The following is a 20,086-nucleotide window of genomic DNA, read 5'->3' as shown; positions in this document are numbered from 1 at the left end:
CCATGGTCCGGCCCGGAGAGCTTAAGCTAAGCGCCCTGTCTGGATCACACGGGCAGCGAAGCAAGGATTCGGGATTTCTTGCAGAATGTATCACGTTGTAAGACTTAGGTGTGAACATGTCCTTGGAACGTAATGCCCGCTTAAGCAGTGACTTATTGCATTACATTATTTATTTGCTTAGCATCTTAAATCAGGCAGCTTTCACAGCTAAGTCTAAACATTTACACAGCTGAAAATTCACCGGAGAAAGTCTGATAGCGGGCAGATTCTCATGGGTCCAGCAAGAGCATCCCACAGGGAAAGCTGCTCTCAGGCCTAGATATGAATCATTGGTGCGCCCCCTGCTGACTGCATGGTGCATTTAGGAGAAGCACTGCGGCACTGTATTTTTATAGATGTTGGAGGAGCCACTGTGGAAACACATTAACCGGCAGTTTCCAGTGAAAATGCCCATCCACCATTGAACCCCAAGCCCCAGTCCCCGTGCGTTCAGCCCCATTACAAGCTCAGCCATGTCAGCACAAGGAACCCACTGTCTACTTTGCATCCGAAGCCCAGAGCGTAAGACTTAGGCTGTGTTCCACAATCCGGGGATACTATAGGATGTGACAGAACAAAATCATGGTGTATAAGCATGTATTTGCTGGATGTGTGTTCCAGCTGGACGGACCAGTAGGCTAGCCTGTGGAAATTCTTTTTATTTCTTTTTTTTGTGGGGGGGGGAGGGGTATCGAAGAGACAGAGTATTAAAGAGTAAAGTACAGCTGCAGTGGTTTGCCATTAGAATCTGATTGCAATTCCACAAATGCAGATAAAAGACATAGCAGATCCATAAAAAGCAAGATCCCTTTATAAATCACACAAGGCTATGAAACACACTGATTACAAGTTCTCATTAGGTATCAAACAAGTAAGAAAAATACCATTAAAATTGAACAGTTCTCTCTATAGTGTGATTTGTGGGGTATTAGGTGAGTCTAATATTGCATGTCTTCAGGACTTCATACAAGAACTACATTGAATACCTTTGTTAAAGAGTTTTTTGTTCACTTGATGGCTTAGCCATATATAATGTAAATTAGCTGCCGAAGCCAAAGGTGTAATTCTTCGTATTTAAATACAATTTAATACAATGCAACAATTGTCATATAGCCTGGAGCTGCCCTTATGGGAATTAGTAATTTTCTCAAATTCCGTTTGCCTCTTTAGCGATGCACGATTGTTTTTCACGGGATAAAGAACTTTGCTAAATTTAGAAAATGCAGATTTAAATGTAAGAGTTATTTATATGAAATCCTTCTTATTTTTTGCTTATTGTTATTATTGGTCACTTGGGGCTTCTTGCAGCAGATGCAGCTGAATCAGCTAGGATGGGAACCCCTGACCTTGATGTGGTGTAGGGCAGTGTTTCCCAACCCGGTCCTCGGGGAATCCCTCCCAGCTCCCAGCAAAATGTGGCATGTCTGAGTTGGGAAGCATTGGTATATAGCACCTTACAGCTGCTCTGTCCAGCTGGTTACTCGCAGCCAGGAGGGGATACCGGCCCCCATTCCTCATCCTTCGTCACACCCCCAGTGTCTAACGGTGTCCCTGCCTCCCCTGTCTTGCCTACTTGCAGCAGGAGTGTTGACGTGGCGCTGTCCCATCATATTTATTTACACGTCATGGTTCAGTGAGCTTTACTCCATGTTTATTTCCCCTCTGCTCTTAGCTGACTTCTGCAGAACAGAACCTCCTCGTAGAGGCTTTTGTTTGTTTCTGTGTTTATTTGAAGTAATATATTTTTTCAAAGGAGCGAAGGTCACCCAGAGCTGGGAATAGTGTCTCTCTTGGCTTCCAAACTAAATGTTCCCGTCGAGCCTCTTTAGGTAGCTCGAAATAATAAACTTTGGAGACCGTCCCTCTGATTTTAGGCATTCCTAAGCTGTTGATGTCATTATTCTTTATTCTCCTTTTTTGGTACATATAAGTCTAAAAAACTGTTTCCCATTTCTCTTAAAAAAGAAAAAACTCGTACACTCACGCTAATGTGTGCCAAAAAATTTATGGGAATTTCTGATTTTAGGGATGGAATTGAACATGAGAAGATTAAGATGTGTTCTTTTTGAGAATCCCATTCTGCTTGCACCTCAAAGCAGTATGAAGAAATGTTCTTTCCAGTGTACTTCAATTCATACAATGTGGCACACAGGGACGGTCATGCGGCACATCACAGATCATGTGACTTAGCTTAGGGCTGCAGCTTCCGGGGTGAGCGCTGATGTAGATGTTAGTGGGGCTCACATGCGGTCCTTGCACTGGGGTATGTGCTGATTATGCTAACCAATAGCCCTATCCAGTACAGATATCTAACCAACCGATTTTGTGTGTTCTTCTGCAGACCCCTATGCCATTGTGTCCTTTCTCCATCAGAGTCAGAAGACTGTGACCATTCGCAACACACTCAACCCTACATGGGACCAGACTCTCATATTTTATGAAATTGAAATCTTCGGGGACATACGCGTGACAGAGCGTGACCCCCCAAACATTATGGTGGAACTCTATGACCAAGACACCTACGTAAGTGCCAACTCCTTACGGCATGATGCCAATCCTCTGAGGGCAATATTTTCACTGTCTGATAGTAACAACTTGTTTTGTCTTAATATAAAAATAAAAGAAAACCGATGCTGAACTGGTGCCCAAAGCAATTTATTACCCATTTGTAGAGCAGGTTGTCTTCCTGAACATCCTGTTCATAATAATTCCTTTAGCACCGTTAATGAGGTTCCTAGTGCAGATTGTATATTCCTCATGCCGCTACATCGTGGTTTAAAGTCATATATTAGAGTCAAGCTTAACCCTTGCTGTCCTGTAACAATAGCATCCAAGGTGTAGTTATTTGTAACGCACTGCATTTATTGCATCACACTGCACTTGTCTACTTCACCATATTATCTGCAAGGGTCCTGTGTATTTGGGGCTCCTGTAGTCTTTGTACGAGTTGCAGTTTTGTCTCATTGTAGACTTGCTTTTCAATGGGATAACAATGAATGAATGACTATTGATTTGATACATGCTTTGCCTTCCATTGTGTGCAAAACGAGTACAGTAGGTTGATTCCAAGTCTGCAAAATAAAAATAAAAACAGACATCACCTGATGGGAGATACTCAGACTATGCTGGGTGATCTTGGCTAACCCTGCCAACCATATCTTCTAGGGGGCAGATGAATTTCTGGGCCGCTGTATGTGTCAGCCTTCCATGGCGCCCCCACCACGCCTTGCCTGGTACCCCATCCTGAGGAATGGGAAGCCTGCTGGAGAGCTGCTGGCAGCATTTGAGCTAATCCAGAGAGAGAAGGTAAGAGCAGCGCTGGTTTAACCTCAGAGGAATGCTGGAGATAAACACAGTAGTCGATCAATCAAAGGATGGTCTTAGATTGCAGGAGTGATATTTAGGCAGCTCTATGCCACAGAACTTGGTTCCCGGTTAATTGAATATTATTTAAGTACTATAAGTACTACTTGTATCCTTGATATTCATGACACAGGATTGATGTGGGTAGATGGGTACGCCAATGCTATGTAAGTCTAATAAAGGGTTCCATTCACCTGTGAGAGATGCTTATTGTCAATTATTCATTATTCTTTGATAGTATGGCATTCCCTACTGAGTCATCCTATAGCATCACTCAACTGCATTGATGTTATTGGATTTGTCTGCACAATGATGTACCACGAAATGGGATCTGTAGATGTACCTGGTTACATTTATGGAAACCACTTAGTCTTAAATTTGGATTCATTTGGCGTGAGCGTAGCATGAGTAGGAGGTGAAAGTGTGAGGGCCAAACCACTGGCAGATGAAGCCCATGATGTCCCAGGCGAGCAGGGGTTCCCCGGGGTCTTGCCCTTCGCTTTTTGACGAGTTTGCATTCACATGTGAACAGGCTTCTTTCCCAGAAGTTAGGGGCTAATTTAATAATGTCCTATGATGTCATTCCCTTCATTTGAGACTCATTAACTGCTCTCTCTCTCTCTCTGTCTATTTTCCCACAGCCCGCAATCCATCACATCCCTGGTCAGGAGGTTAGTCCCGTTACGGTGGTTCCAGCCCATCCCATCCCACTCTGTTCCATCCTGTCCTGGGTAGCCCCACCCAGTCCGCTTGTCTGTGACTGTCTTCCCTGTGGACACGGGTCTATACTCCTGTATCAGGCAACCGTGATGGGATAATTGGATCCAATCCCTAAATGTCAACAAATCCATCATACCTGGATCTCACCAATTTGCTGATAAGGCTTGCTATAGAATGTTGACTCTTCTGCTGGGAATAACAAGATGATCTTTGCTAAAGACTCCCAAAGACAGGCCCCTCTCCACAACTGACCCAGCTGGCTTGGGTTAAAGTGGAATAATCATGGGGAAATCCAATTAAACTGCACACTTATTCCCTGGTCTAGCCACCCACAGTGACTTTGCTTAAGGCTGTGGCCGTGCTTCTACCTAGAGATCTCTGGATAAAACCCCATCACCACATGCAACTGGCGCAGGAGTTCATATGCTCACATTCTTGGAGACCCAGTTTCCGCTGATGACTGTTGATGAGGACCCACTATCTAAACAAGCTTATACTTTCTGGGCATGGAACTCCATAAACTTGTAGTGGATGCATTTTATTTTTTCTCTTGTTACTTTACGCTATATAAGTATTTCATCCACCTCACTGAGACATTCAAGCTCTATACCTTGCTACTGGGTACAACGGCATCTCAACTTGCCTTAGCTACCAACCATAACTGGACCAGGCTATGATGCAATGCAGTTCTGTTATTTGGCATTGCAGACTGGTCACTATTGCTTTGATTGTCACACAGATAAAGCTACAATCTGATTATAATTAGACCTTTTTGGTCTATGATCTTATCTTGATTCATGCTAATGTTTCCACTGCTTTGATTACGTAGGGCGTTTTTATGTAGCTCTGTTTCTGGGTTTCAGCCCTACTGGAGCAGACCCAATCATCTCACACCCATTAATATTCCCAGAAGGTCTGGTGCCTGCTGGAGGGACGGAGGGCTAATTGAAAACATGCTGAACCCCAGACCCCAAGTTCACAGGATATCAGGGTGTTTAAAACAAAATGCCATTATTGCGTATTCAAAGGATGTTAGGGTAATGAGAAAAATAATTCGGAGCCACTCCAATTAATAATCTGGCTATATAGGTGGATTATGTAATTTGCGGTTTCCTGTTATTTCAGTTTGACTCCGTGCCATTGGCTTGGTCGGCTTGATGGATGGACTCGTATTGTACATGTTTCCCGTGCCAAAGTTCTTCAGAACGGCCATTTGTGGGGTATTTTCCAAAGTGTGACTCTGCCAGCTGATGCTATGAAAACACTGTGATAACATGTTCATGTTCAAATTTTCTGGTGATTGGATCTTGAAGAAGAAGAGCACAGCAGGCCTTTCGCATTATAATCTCATTAATGAAGAGACATGTCGTGTAGAATATTATTCTCACTCGATCAGAGTTCCTGGCAGGGGCAACGCTAGAGATTTTGGGCCCCATGAAAGCATTTCATATTGGACCCCCAACCCAGACCAATCCTGTTACCCCTAGTTCTTGGAATTGGGATGGATTGTTGGTCACGGAATGAACTAAATGGAAATATAAAGGCTGTGATATTGTTCTTGTTCTGCCTGTTAAGTAACCTGTGTTTTACTCCTTAATTCTCTTCAGGGAGAGCCCCTGCTTACCCCTCACACTCTGGATGAGGTTAGTACCACCAAACAGTGACCTACTAGTTTCATGCTGTTCGTTGAATCATCCAAGATTCAGGGATACATTCTACAAATAGAATTAACTTCCACTATAATCGGCGTAAAGAAGCATGAAATGTGGAATATTTTTTCATGTATTTATTAATCCCATAGACTTAATTTGCATAACTATATATACTTTTCAGTGAAGATGTGCACTTCCTGGTTGTTAGTATTTGCTGGATTTTATGAGTGTTTTTAACCTGCTCTGTACCTCTCTCTCCACTATCCTCTGCTTCTCCATCTGCGCTCTGTCCTGGGGGGGTGTATCCTAGCTCATCTTCCCTGGATTCCTCTCTGAGAATCTGCAGCAATGGGTACAGCACAACCACCCACCCCCCCCCCCCCCCCCCCCCCCTTCGGCATAAAAAAAGAAGAAAGGCATAAATTGCACTGCCTGTGTCGTCTCCATATGCTTGTTATCCCCAAAATACCCACCTGTAACATCATCTAACCGTACTGCTCAGTACCTACCCCATCTGCACCAAGGACACTTAGCTCATGCTGCTCTGCCTGATTCTGTAACTCAGTTTTGGAGCTGACGGGGTACTATAGAGGGGCTGAACCTCTGCATCAGCACAGAGACTAAATGCAGTGTCCAAGCACCATGTATACCTAAGCGCCTACTCAAACCCAAACACATATGCATATGCGACAAAATTTGCATCAACATTCGGTAATTCCTTTGTACAGCCGTGGCCAAAAGTTTTGAGAATGACACAAATATTCATTTTCACAAAGTCTGCTGCTTCAGTTTTTATGATGGCAATTTGCTTATACTCCAGAATGTTATGAAGAGTGATCAGATTTCCAATTAATTGCAAAGTCCCTCTTTGCCACGAAAATCCACTTAACCCCAAAAAAGCCATTTCCACTGCATTTCAGCCCTGCCACAAAATGACATAATTTCAGTGATTCTCTCATTAACACAGATGAGAGTGTTGACGAGGACAAGGCTGGAGATCAGTCTGTCATGCTGATTGAGTCAGAATAGCAGACTGGATGCTTTAGAAGGAGGGTGGTGCTTGAAAATCATTGTTCTTCCTCTGTTACCCATGGTCACGTGCAAGGAAACATGTGCCGTCATCATTGCTTTGCACAAAAAGGGTTTCACAGGTAAGACTATTGCTGCTAGTAAGACTGTACCTAAATCAACCATTTATCAGATCATCAAGAGAGGTTCAAGGAGAGAGGTTCAGTTGTTGCTTCAGGGTGCCCAGGAAAGTCCAGCAAGTGCCAGGACCATCTTCTAAAGCTGACTCAGCTGTGGGACTGGGGCACCACCAGTGCAGAACTTACTCAGGAATGGCAGCAGGCAGGTGTGAGTGCATCTCCACACACAGTGAAGTGAAGAATTTTGGATGATGGCCGGGTGTCAAGAAGGGCAGCAGGGAAGCCACTTCTCTCCAAGAAAAACATCAGGGACAGACTGATATTTTGCAAAAGATACAGGGATCGGACTGCTGAGGACTGGGGTAAAGTAATTTTCTCTGATGAATCCACTTTATGATTGTTTGGGGCATCCGGAAAAAAGATTGTCTGGAGAAGAAAAGGTGAGCGCTACCATCAGTCCTGTGTCATGCCAACAGTAAAGCATCCTGAGACCATTCATGTGTGGGGCTGCTTCTCAGCCATGGGAGTGGGCTCACTCACAATTTTACCTAAGAACACAGCCATGAATAAAGAATGGTACCAAAACATCCTCCAAGAGCAACTTCTCCCAACCATCCAAGGACAGTTTGGTGATGAACAATGCCTTTTCCAGCATGATGGAGCACCGTGCCATAAGGCAAAAGTGATACTGTAACTCAGTGGCTTGGGGAACAAAACATCAACATTTTGGGTCCATGGCCAGGAAACTCCCCAGACCTTAATCTCATTGAGAACTTGTAGTCAATCCTCAAGAGGCAGGTGGATAAACAAAAACCCACAAATTCTGACAAACTCCAAGCATTGATTATGCAAGAATGGGCTGCCATCAGTCAGGATTTGGCCTAGAAGTTGATTGACAGCCTGCCAGGGCGAATTGCAGAGGTGTTGAAAAAGAAGGGTCAACACTGCAAATATTGACTCTTTCCATAAACTTAATGCAATTGTCAATAAAAGCCTTTGACACTTATAAAATGCTTGTAGTTATACTTCAGTATACCATAGAAACATCTGACAAAAAGATCTACACACACTGAAGCAGCAAACTTTGTGAAAACCAGTACTTGTGTCATTCTCAAAACTTTTGGCCACGACTGTACAATCGTGTGTCATATATCGACAGAGATACATTCTGAGAAATGCATGATGATGTAATTTCTTCATTATGTGCACATCATGGAGTATACTTACACACTATATGTAATACGTCATACTGTTATACAGTAAACTTTTTTTTTATAAGTAGAAAGAGTACACTCTAAAATAACGATAAAAAGTATAGTATAGTAAAAACATAAACCAGTAATGTAGTAATCATTAACAAGTATTATAATCTTATAGAACCCCAATTGTATATGCGGTCCATATTAATCAAAACGTTGTTATGCTGTGCATGACCGTAATTAAATCCAAATTAATATATCACAATAGGCCTTTAATTTGTTTATGGAATTGTCTAACACAGCTAGGGTTCCCCAGTTCCTGTCCTGGAGGGCCATTTTGCAACACAGTTTGCAGATTTCCCTCCTCAGGCACACCTACTAAACCTGGCAATTAGCAGAATAAGATGTGTCTGAGCAGGTAAATCTACAAAATGTGTTGGAATCTGGCCAGGACGAGAACTGGGGAATCCATTAAAATGTTTGTTGTTATCCATGTGGCTTAATGATTGGCTTATAAATTCATTTTCAGAGCTTAAATTGCTTCTGCTTTCCAATCTGCATGCACTGTGCAACCTTTTCTAAGTATGCTGCCCCTTGTGGGGAATCATGAGAATGGTCATTCAATGAACTGCTGCCTTTACTGGTTCCTTTCAGCATTCACTGTTGGCACCTTGGCATTTCGTTTCACAACATCTGTCTTGTCTGTAATTAAAAACGTTATCTGTCTGCAGTTGGGCGTTTTAACCATATGCATATTGCCGTAAATTAATTCCAAAACCTAAGTGTAATATTTTTGGTAATTGCATGAATAAATCAAAAACATGCATTATGCAATGTGTTGTGATTTAGGGTTGAAACTAAGCCAGAGTATGGTGTTGATGTATTTAACAAATTAACTGCCCTTGTCCGTGTCATTTTGTGCTTTAAAAAGGGTTACGTACTCACTGAGACAGACATATATGGTGACATTGTGTTTTAACCAAACAAAGAGGAATCTAACTGCTAACAAGATCATTCCTCCTTCTATTAAAGAGTTACACCCTTATTCTTTTAAAATATTTTGGTGTCTTATTTGCATGTTGGTTTAAGTTAGAAATAGCAAAAATATATTAAAGAATAAAATAAATATACCTCAGTGAACTAACTGAGCTCAGGCTAAGGTGCAGATAGCTATGTGGCTTACATGCATTTTCAGGGAGACCTTGTGGTTTTGACCTCCCTGTGTTTTCCTGCCTCAGCCCACGGACTCAGACCTGCCTTACCCACCCCCCCAGCGGGAGCCCAATGTCTACATAGTGCCTCAGGGCATAAAGCCCGTCCTGCAGCGCACAGCTATCGAGGTGAGATGCAGCCACTGGCTGCCCGACAGCGTTCACTTCACTTGGATTCGCTTTCAGCATTGACTGGTCTCCTTCTGCCACTTTTATGTTCTTGGGAATGGAAACAGTAAAACGGAGTCATCCAAATGTAAAACTCTAAAGTTGCTCTCATGATACCTGACTTAATAACCATGTAATTTCCTGTGTTTCACTTGACTGTATACCTCTGGTCACTTGGTACACTGAACCTGTATCCCCTCTCTTCTGGCCTGTACTACAAGTCATCACTGTAATCTTCTACTGCCAACTACGCCCTGCCACTCCCCTCTGTCACCCTCCTCTCTTCCCTTCTCCTTAACCCTCCTTTCGGTGGTTCCCCGCTTCAGATCCTGGCATGGGGAGTCCGAAACCTGAAGAGCTTCCAGCTGGCTAGCGTGACATCTCCCAGCCTTCAGGTGGAGTGTGGAGGCAGCATGGTACAGTCCTGTGTCATCCGTAATGCTAAGAAGAAGCCCAACTTTGATATCAACACACTGTTCCTTGATGTGGTGAGCCAGCATTTCCTCTCTTAACCCTGTCCCCGTTAACCCTGTTAAAGCCATTACAAAGGAAGGATTTAGTCCTTTCCATTCATGATTTTGTTGTGTGAACCAAATAAGCCCAGGTGTCTTTGGGTGTTATCAGGACTACTTCTACTTAATACACAGGGGGTGGACACAATGAGGGGGGTGTGGTGGCGCAGTGGTTAGCGCTGCCGCCTGACAGTGAGAAGGTGCTGGGGTCGGTCCCTGGATCGGGTGTAGGACCTTTCTGTGTGGAGTTCGTCTGTGTTTGTGAGCCCCCACCAGGGGCTCCAGTTTCCTCCCACAGTCCAAAAGTGTGTGCGAATGGTTAATTGGTGACTATAAGATGGCTGTGTGAGTGTGTGCGCTCTGTGGTGTGTTGGCACCTGCCCAGGGTTGGTTCGTACCTGCACCCATTATTCCTGGGGTAGGCTCCGGTGACCCCAGTTGGGATTAAGCAGGTTTGGTGATGGATGGACAAAATGACAGAAGCTCCCAACAACATATTAAGATTATATATCTAATAAAGTGAAAGTCCATAGTTTGCCTTCCGAACAGCTGCACTCTGTCTTGCTATGGCATCATACGAGCCAAGGTTTTGTGTTACTTATAGCAGGTTATGCATTAGCCTTGGATGCAAGTGGTTTTCGAACGGCAGCCCTGCCATAAATTTCAGTTTAGTGAAACTTGCAACGTACAAAGTTTTTGCTGAGGCCGGGATACAAAGGCGCTGATTCAGTTTTGTGGTCGTTTTTGAGGCGGTACTTTTGCGGTGATCAGAGATGCCGTTAAGGATCCATCCGTCCCTTTCTGTAAGCTTCAGCGGTCACTGTTCCTCGTTGCTTATGCAGTTTGCACGTTTGACATACATTCTTATCATTTTTGAAGCTGTGCCTATTGACACATTAATTTTTTTGTAGGTTTTGTAACCAATGTGCCTGCATTTCATGCAATGACTCTCTGCCCCCTTTGGAATTCTGTTAGCTTTGAAAACTCATACGAAACTCGAAAACTCATATGAAAGTAATATCCTAACTGTCTGACCTAATATATTTTTCACATACTGTATGCCACTAATTGGTATTCAGCCTAATAAAACCCACTTTTGTAGGTGTGCTTATGATAATGACTTAAGGAATTTGAAATGAAAGTCCATCTTCATGTGGTGTCCCCCATATTTATCCCACTCCTTGTGTAATTTCCATGCAGAAGACTAATGATGATGCTTTCCTGTATTCCAAACATCGAAATGCTGCTGCTGCACAATGAAAGCACTTGCCACGGGAGGAACTGTACATGCCCCCCATCCTGGTGAAGGTGATTGACAACCGGCAGTTTGGCCGTAAACCTGTGGTGGGACAGTGCACCATTCGCACGCTGGAGGAGTTCCGTTGTGTGCCTCAGGACCTGGATGGAGATGCTGATGAGGAACAACTGGGTAAGCTGGACAAGAATGGTGGAACAGCTAGGTGAAGAAGGGATATAAGCTGAAAATAGTTGCAGTTGAGGAGTTATATGGACCAGATAGGTGATGCAGTGGAGGGAAACGTATATGGAGAAAGAATGATCTAGAACAGAGGTGCCCAACCACTGGGCCGCGGAGCATTTTGTGCCGGGCCGCAGCGAACGGATAACAGAGGCTGTTTTATTTTGGAAAACACTTATATCTGTGGCTCATACTGTAGGTGGCAACAAGGCAACACTCTTGGTGATTACAGTAAAATCCCGTTATAGTGGACTCTGTTATAACGGAATATCGTCTATAACAGACGAGGTCCGCTGGTCCCGGCCGCGCGCCTTTAAGAACATGCAGAAAAAGCATCGGATATAGCGGACTCGCATATAACTGAATTTCGCTTATAACGGACAAACAATTTGGTCCCCAGAGCCGCTTTTAGCTGTAATTCTGTTCGGCTATAACGGACATTCAGGCTCCGCCTACAAGGCACGTGGCGTGCCGATGAAATCCAAGCGCAGATACGGAGTCGGGATTATTAATAGTCACGCATCTAGTCAGGTAAAATTGGATTACTACATGTACAATATAATAATCTATACCACAAGTGTTTCTGTTGGGGTGTAGCATGAGTAAATGATGTCCTGTAGTTGTGTTCTGGGCATACAGCAACTCTGGGTGTAACGGACTGAGGTCCCTTGAAGACCGTTATAACGGAATTTTACTGTAGTTAAATATTGCGCACCTCATTATCTTTGTTACACGTCTCTGCTCCCTCCCCCAACCCGGCTCGTAAGGGGGAAACAAGCTCAGGGCTCCCACTAATTCAGCGGGATGCTGAGTTGTATTTTTACGCACTTTGTTTTTAGTTGTTTCTATTCCGAACCTTGAAAATATTGTTTTACATGAAATTGGTTCATGGCGCAAAAAAGGTTGGGGACCGTTACGCGTCTCCGCACGTATCTTAACACGCCCTCCCCTCCCCCCTGGCCCGCTGAAATGTTAACGGAATAAAACCGGTCCGTGATGGCAAAAAGGTTGGGGAACACTGATCTAGAAGAATAGTGTAGAAAGAAAGAAAGATTTTTGGGCAGTGAACTAAGGAAGAAATGATTATTATTAAATAACACTGCAGGACCTCAATACCAACCTGCAAATTACTGAGGTGCAATATGTAATTGATGCAGCAAGGCTACAGTTTGGAGGGATGATCTGGTGGCAAATGAATAAACTAAAAAAAATATTTTTATATTGCTAGATGACAGCTGCCAAACGCCCCGTGATGAAGTTCTGATTGACATTGATGACAAAGAGCCTCTCATTCCTGGTCAGGTAGGTGCATCTATAACTTTAAGGAGGTTGAGAGTGACTATAGGCCTTTAGTGTACAATAAGAACATCTCCCACTTGTTTGTGCTTCTACTGGTGACATGTGGCAAAGATGTAAGGATACTAGACGAAGGCGCTCCTCTTGACTTGCCAGGTTTCCTTTAGATATGAGGATACGCTTCATAGTGCTTCGGTTCTCATAGTCAAGCTCGATTTAAGTTGACAACAGAGTTGATTCCATAATCCTTCATGGGCCGTTTCTCTACCTTTTCCTAGCGTAGAAAAAGGAGGGATGCTTAGCATGGGGGCAAGGTTAATGCAGTGCAGCACAGCCAAGCTCGGTTCTGAGCCATGGGCTCCTCCGCAGCACGTGTGCCTGATCCTGTTTCTCTGCGTAGCCCGATGCGCAGCCAGGGTACATTCTGTAGCATTTACAATAAGTAAACAAGTGCATACTTTTGCTTAATTCGAAATTATTACCATCTACTGCCAAAAACAGAGAGAGCAATAAACAGGGTCCTCACTACACTTACTCAAAAAAAGCAATTATAGCTGGATGTGCACATATAATGGTTTTGGAATTCAGCGTTGATGGGATAAATTATAAAGTACTCTTCAAGTCAACCCACAGAGGGCAGGACACATGTTTTTTTTTCCCGTAGCCACAGTGGCAATAGCTAATGTTAAGCGTACTTTGAGTATTGAAATGATTGTACATTAATTTGACAAAAGGCTTTAAAAAACTTTATTATGTTTGTCAGAACAATAATACTCATTATGGTTTGGTGGGAACAAAATGCACAGGAAGGTCACTGGAACTCTTGGGTGAACTGTGCTTTGTGCATTCCACGAAGGGATGGCTTCATTCAGCACTCATGGGCACATGGGTAACGTTTATTGGAGGTCACACAGCACAGGGTGTGTGAGTCTCTCGTTTCAAAGAGGCGAGGTTGTGTATGTTATCGTTCGGTTCTCCTCCAAAGCCATGCCCAGTGTGCCTTTACTGAATTACAGTCCCACAATGCCGTCAGTGGAGCTGGGAGGTGACTGTCTATGCTCTTCCAATTTTTGTTCTAGAATAACTTTATTCAGAGGGAATTTTGTGCATTAAATTCCACGCATTTGTATGTGATTTGGATCCATGTTCTTCAATGACATCCCATCCAAGGTGTTACCTAGCCAAAGCTGTATGTTTTCTGAAATCCATCTCTATGTACTCAGAAATGCAAGGGTTATTTAAAAATGAATGACTGCTCAGGTCTGCTCGTTATTACCATAGAGAAGTATGCCAGGTACAAGGCTCGCAATATTAGGCTTTTGGTACTGTAGGTATGCATCGGCTGTTTCTGGGTTGTCCCGGTTACCAAGAGCTCTTAGAACCCCACATTTGGAGTAAACACCTTGAGTGGAAAGTACACCTATCACTTACTTTCTAGTCGTTCATTTGCCCGTTATCTCACACGGATAGACACATACTCTTGGTTTGAATATTCTCAAAGTTCCTTCAAAGTAGAAATACAGAGATTCATTTGCTCAGACCCATACCATGCAGTCTGAGCACAACAGCCCTGTAACAAAAAAAATCAATAATAATAATAATAATCATAATCATAATAATAATAAAACAATGCAGAAAATGGAAACAGAACAAACGTCACCACGAGAGCCCATCAATTCCCTGTCATAGCTACAGTCTAAAAATATCAAAAATAAATAAAAAACAATGTTTTTTTTTTTTTTTTAATGAGGAGATTATGGAAATTGGAAAATTGTTTCCATGTTCCAGCTGTAACCTTTCAGCCTTTATTTGTTTAGTCACAAAATAAAAACAATAATGAGAGGGACCGCAGGCCGCTGTGTTGCCGTGGTGACAGCCACAAAAATGTAGCCCGTGTTGTGGCTGCATTCTGCATTTTTTTGCGTTACTTGACCTTCCATGCTGACCTGCGAAACTCTGTCGTATGTGATCGAAAAGCCTTGTTCTTAAAGTGGAAAGAGCAATATGCATGATTTTCCCTCGTTGGAATTATACTGTTGTTTAAAGAGCCTTTCTATTTAACAAGTTTAATTTGTCTTTTAGCTATTAACTTTTGTTGCGTCTGTCTTTAAAACTAATAGATTTCACCCTTTATTGGAAAGATAAACAAGTATTACTAAACAATTAGTGGTAACTCAGAAATTGGCAAACTTGCTATGGAAACTGGGTACAAGACTGGGTTTTTAGCTAATAACATAGCTCAAATACCTTTATCACTTTTAGCAAATGATTAGCTGTAAGGCAGTTTAACCTCACATTAAACATAAAATGGTTTGGATCGAATAGTTTTTTTTCTTGCATTTGTTCTGTATGGGAGTTAAAGTAGGTGAAGCAGTTGTAGGTTGCATGTGCAATTTTATGCCGTTAACAGCCGCAGAAAAAATGACAATTTTTTGTTTCACTCATTTCTGAATTTAATGGTGTACGTCTGTGAATAATGTGTCTATATATACACTCACCTAAAGGATTATTAGGAACACCTGTTCAATTTCTCATTAATGCAATTATCTAATCAACCAATCACATGGCAGTTGCTTCAATGCGTTTAGGGGTGTGGTCCTGGTCAAGACAATCTCCTGAACTCCAAACTGAATGTCAGAATGGGAAAGAAAGGTGATTTAAGCAATTTTGAGCGTGGCGTGGTTGTTGGTGCCAGACGGGCCGGTCTGAGTATTTCACAATCTGCTCAGTTACTGGGATTTTCACGCACAACCATTTCTATGGTTTACAAAGAATGGTGTGCAAAGGGAAAAACATCCAGTATGCGGCAGTCCTGTGGGCGAAAATGCCTTGTTGATGCTAGAGGTCAGAGGAGAATGGGCCGACTGATTCAAGCTGATAGAAGAGCAACTTTGACTGAAATAACCACTCGTTACAACCGAGGTATGCAGCAAAGCATTTGTGAAGCCACAACACGCACAACCTTGAGGCGGATGGGCTACAACAGCAGAAGACCCCACCGGGTACCACTCATCTCCACTACAAATAGGAAAAAGAGGCTATAATTTGCATGAGCTCACCAAAATTGGACAGTTGAAGACTGGAAAAATGTTGCCTGGTCTGATGAGTCTCGATTTCTGTTGAGACATTCAAATGGTAGAGTCAGAATTTGGTGTAAACAGAATGAGAACATTGATCCATCATGCCTTGTTACCACTGTGCAGGCTGGTGGTGGTGGTGTAAAGGTGTGGGGGATGTTTTCTTGGCACACTTTAGGCCCCTTAGTGCCAATTGGGCATCGTTTAAATGCCACGGCCTACCTGAGCATTGTTTCTGACCATGTCCATCCCTTTATGACCACCATGTACCCATCCTCTGATGGCTGCTTCCAGCAGGATAATGCACCATGTCACAAAGCTCGAATCATTTCAAATTGGTTTCTTGAACATGACAATGAGTTCACTGTACTAAAATGGCCCCCACAGTCACCAGATCTCAACCCAATAGAGCATCTTTGGGATGTGGTGGAACGGGAGCTTCGTGCCCTGGATGTGCATCCCACAAATCTCCATCAACTGCAAGATGCTATCCTATCAATATGGGCCAACATTTCTAAAGAATGCTTTCAGCACCTTGTTGAATCAATGCCACGTAGAATTAAGGCAGTTCTGAAGGCGAAAGGGGGTCAAACACCGTATTAGTATGGTGTTCCTAATAATCCTTTAGGTGAGTGTATATATATATATATATATATATATATATATATATATATATATTTGCAGCCTGGTTCTTCCCTGTTCCTCATTAATGAAGGGCTTCTTCCTTGCTTTACGGGACTTCAGTCCTGCTTCTATGAGCCTGATATGAGCCTGTTGTGAACTGTCCTAGCTGTGCACTTCATACCTGCACTTAATGTTTCCCATTCCTTTGTAAGGTCACTAGATTGCATCCTCCGATTCATGTGAAATTCTCGGATAAGTTAACAGTCGTCTCTGGCATTACAAAGTTGCTTCCTCCCTCTACCTGGCTGGTTTCTGGTCGTTCCCAGTGTCTCCTGCTTCACCTTATTCTTGTGTACTGCTGTCTTAGACATTCTGAACCTGGAAGCATCCTGCTGCTCAGTGTAGCCTTCTATTTATTTAATTGATTAAACCTAGATTTAAAAATGCAGATTTGTTTAAAAATTCAGTTGTCCCTTATTTTTTTCCGTGGCTGTATACATTGTACTATATTAATTAATATATATGTGTATGCTTCTTTGTGTATGTGTGTGTGTATGTGTGTGTGCGCGCATACATGCAATCCATTCACCTGGTTTAAGAAAAGTAAACTCAATAATACAATAATGAAAAATTATCGTACGGATATTTTTTGGAATCTTAGAGTACATTTTAATTACTCTTGAGTATTGACTGCAAAATGTGCTTATAACGGTATCTGTTTGAGGGACCTTTTTGTGTAATTTGTTTTCTGGTACCGTCACACACTGAACACTGCAATTGGGTCGGCGTAAGCAAACGACCACAACCGCAGAAATCCATGTGAAAATTTGCCCTGGGTCTTTGGTTTTGGGGGCGTGCCCCTCGCTCGCCCCCCCTTGGATCTCATGCTGAAATGAGCAGGGAAGAGGCAGCAGACCCCATAAACGTGACAAGATGAATGACCCCTCTGCTGCGAGAGTGGTTTGATCCAGAGTGAAACGTGCCTCTGTGAAACCCCAGACCTTGTGCCGGCTCAGTTTGCTTTAAGTCCCTGCTGCGCAAGTTTAGCACCCCCCGGCGTGGTCACAGGACGTGTCCAAAGCCTCAAATGGTTGGTTTGCTATGTAATGTCCCAGTGAGGCTGGATTCCCTGCCCGGCATGTGGCAAGTCTGTTATTTAAGTTGATGTAGTAGATCCTAAGTGCACATATTTCTCTTAGGTCTAATATCTCATCAATTGATTGGGGGTTGGGGGTGAAACTGTGGATTGGCTGTCGAGCGAGAACAGACTGCACCATTTCGTTTGCGCACATTCCCATCATGCCTGCCTGATTCTGCCTGGGCAGCGAGTGGCAAACCGAGAGGAAAATAGGATTCCGCTGAGATTCCGTCTGAAGGCTTGGAGCAAGCTGTCAGCATTCGCATGCTCTAGCCAAAGATGAGGTTGAGATGGTGTCTTCAGTGCAGCCAGATGTTCTGCTTCTTTTCTTCCTCCAAGCAGTAGCAGCCACTTCATTTAAAGGTCAGTGAGATTTTTCCGTCACGCGGAGATCCCGTGGTCAGTCTTGTTGTTTGCCTTGGTGGAGGAAGACCTGGCATTATACAGTCTTGTGGGATCTAAAGGCTTTGTCCCAGGTTCTAATTCAGGTTTTGTGAGCTTAGAGTCATGACTGAAGCCACTGGGGGTTTGGTGACTCAGGGCTGCGAGCTCAAATTTGCAGGTTGCCCCCTAGTTTATGTGTTTGGTTTCGGCCAGCTTCCTCCCACAGTCCAAATATACTCTGAGATGAACTGATGTCTCCACATTGTCCATAGTGTGTGTTTGAGTTCCATATAGAGTGAACCATGCTTTAGATTGTACCATTTGCCAATCTTCATATCGTAATGACCCTGACTAGGTATGTAGTAATTGAAAATATATGGTGTGTATTTCAGCAGCAGATGCAGCAGAAAGATCATTTTCTGGGCCAATGCCATATTTTCTAATTCCAAATATTTAACAAAGAAGAACTACTGAAAAGTAGCCTATGGTGGATTAGGTGGAGCTGCCCTTTCCATTCCGCACTGTTGTCCTCAACCAGATGCAGCTTCTTGTGTCTCAGCACATGATATATGGACCATGATGGTAGGATTCCCTGTAAAACAGTGTGAACGGCAAAATGATTTGAATTTCTTGATTCTTCCATACAATTCAATAGACAACAGGAGTCACCTTAGACTAAGAGGTCAGAGTTGGACTTAAGTGTAAGTTGAGCATCTTGGCATCTGACAGTCTCTGCGTATTTCTCTCCTAAGTTTCCTTCAGTGGGCAAGCAAAGCTTTAGTGCCCCGGGTGTAATGTGATGCAGCTCTGGTGTAAAAGACAATTGAAACAAAGGCCTGCTCTCAATTAGAGCTCACTGGAGAGGGTGCATTTAAACTAATTTATTTCATGTTGAAGTCTGCATCACTGTGTATGCATAACAGCCTGGCATGACACCATGGCAGGCGCTGAAACCGTCTGGGCCGCTCTCTGATGTGGCGGACCGCCGTAGGCCGAGTGCGCCCAGCCGGCCCACGTTCTCTTCACCACAGGCGCCACATGAGTTTCTTCACTGCTGCCCCCTCTGGTGATTGACCCCCAGGGGTTTATGGGGGTTGGGGGGCGGGGTAAGGGGCCAGGGACTTCCACAGTAGGATGGTAGCAGCCGTGATACACCCAGTGTGTTATCATGCCTGTGTTCAGAGAATCTGGAATTGGGGCAGGTCAGACGTGCTCTTCCTTATTTCATAGCAGGCCTGTGGTTGCACTGTGAGATACCTGACTGAGATCATTTGCTGTGAGAGGTGAGCGCACTTCGCAGGATGACTGCATATGACGTGAACTTATTGTCTCTGTCACTGAGGTCAGAACATGATGGACATGGCAGTCCTGCCCCTTCTTTGGCTTGGAGACTGTTTATCTGGTGTTTGTTAGAGACGAGCCAGACATGAGTCCCTTGATAGATCTTGTGAAACTCTTCACATGCTCTCTATCAACTCTGTATTCCAAGAAGTGCCTCCTTGTCTGGGTTACACTGTAAGAATGGCAGTAGCCTTCAGTAATGGCATGGGGGTTACAATGAAAAACAGCTTTTGTCTAAAACAGCCCATAGGTGCAAGAAGCTGTCCTGTTCCTTTAAGTAAGGTTGTTGACCTGAATATCTTCAACCATCCGACTCCATGCAAGCCGCTTTAGATACGTGTCTGCAAAGCATATATATAGTAATACATTTTGTGGTACCTTTAAGTGGGTGTCTTCCTCCCTGTCTCCCCGCACCCCTTGTCAGCCTTCTGTCATAGTGAATGCTTTCTGTTATTCTGACCATAAAAATGATGTTATGACTAAGAAAGACTGAGACAAGCCAGGTAGAGCCCCAAACGCGTAATGTCACCAACACCCTCAATCTCTTCAAATGGCAGTGACCTTACAGGTTTCTCAAGTGTGACAAAATCTTTATACACAATTTTAACTCATTACTAAGAGTCATATTGGTCCCTGAGGAAATTGCAAGCTGGGATTTTGTTTACCTAATTGGCCGGAATGTAACGGTTATTTTACAGGGCTCCTGTTCATACGAGGCAACTTCCAGAGATTGCATT

General features: G+C 43.4%; 1 protein-coding gene across 15 annotated transcripts in view; it reads left to right on the top strand.

The window, feature by feature from the left end:
* The window catches only part of dysf (dysferlin, limb girdle muscular dystrophy 2B (autosomal recessive)), a 90,518-nt gene that overhangs the window by 46,814 nt on the left and 23,618 nt on the right, over positions 1-20,086 (top strand). For 14 of the 15 annotated variants that reach the window (XM_072718616.1, XM_072718626.1, XM_072718624.1 and 11 more), the window contains 9 exons: positions 2,381-2,562; positions 3,205-3,345; positions 4,044-4,073; positions 5,730-5,765; positions 6,085-6,126; positions 9,360-9,461; positions 9,827-9,988; positions 11,276-11,441; positions 12,718-12,791. In XM_072718616.1, the coding sequence (XP_072574717.1) occupies positions 2,381-2,562; positions 3,205-3,345; positions 4,044-4,073; positions 5,730-5,765; positions 6,085-6,126; positions 9,360-9,461; positions 9,827-9,988; positions 11,276-11,441; positions 12,718-12,791 (935 nt within the window). The remainder of the gene's footprint in view (positions 1-2,380; positions 2,563-3,204; positions 3,346-4,043; positions 4,074-5,729; positions 5,766-6,084; positions 6,127-9,359; positions 9,462-9,826; positions 9,989-11,275; positions 11,442-12,717; positions 12,792-20,086) is intronic. The other variant, XM_072718620.1, reaches the window with a different exon arrangement.

The sequence above is a fragment of the Paramormyrops kingsleyae genome, chromosome 12 (genome assembly GCF_048594095.1).
Source record: "Paramormyrops kingsleyae isolate MSU_618 chromosome 12, PKINGS_0.4, whole genome shotgun sequence".
Classification (NCBI taxonomy): Eukaryota; Metazoa; Chordata; class Actinopteri; order Osteoglossiformes; family Mormyridae; genus Paramormyrops; species Paramormyrops kingsleyae.
The sequence above is the reverse complement of the archived record's forward strand: the minus strand, read 5'-3'. Positions and strand labels throughout refer to the sequence as shown.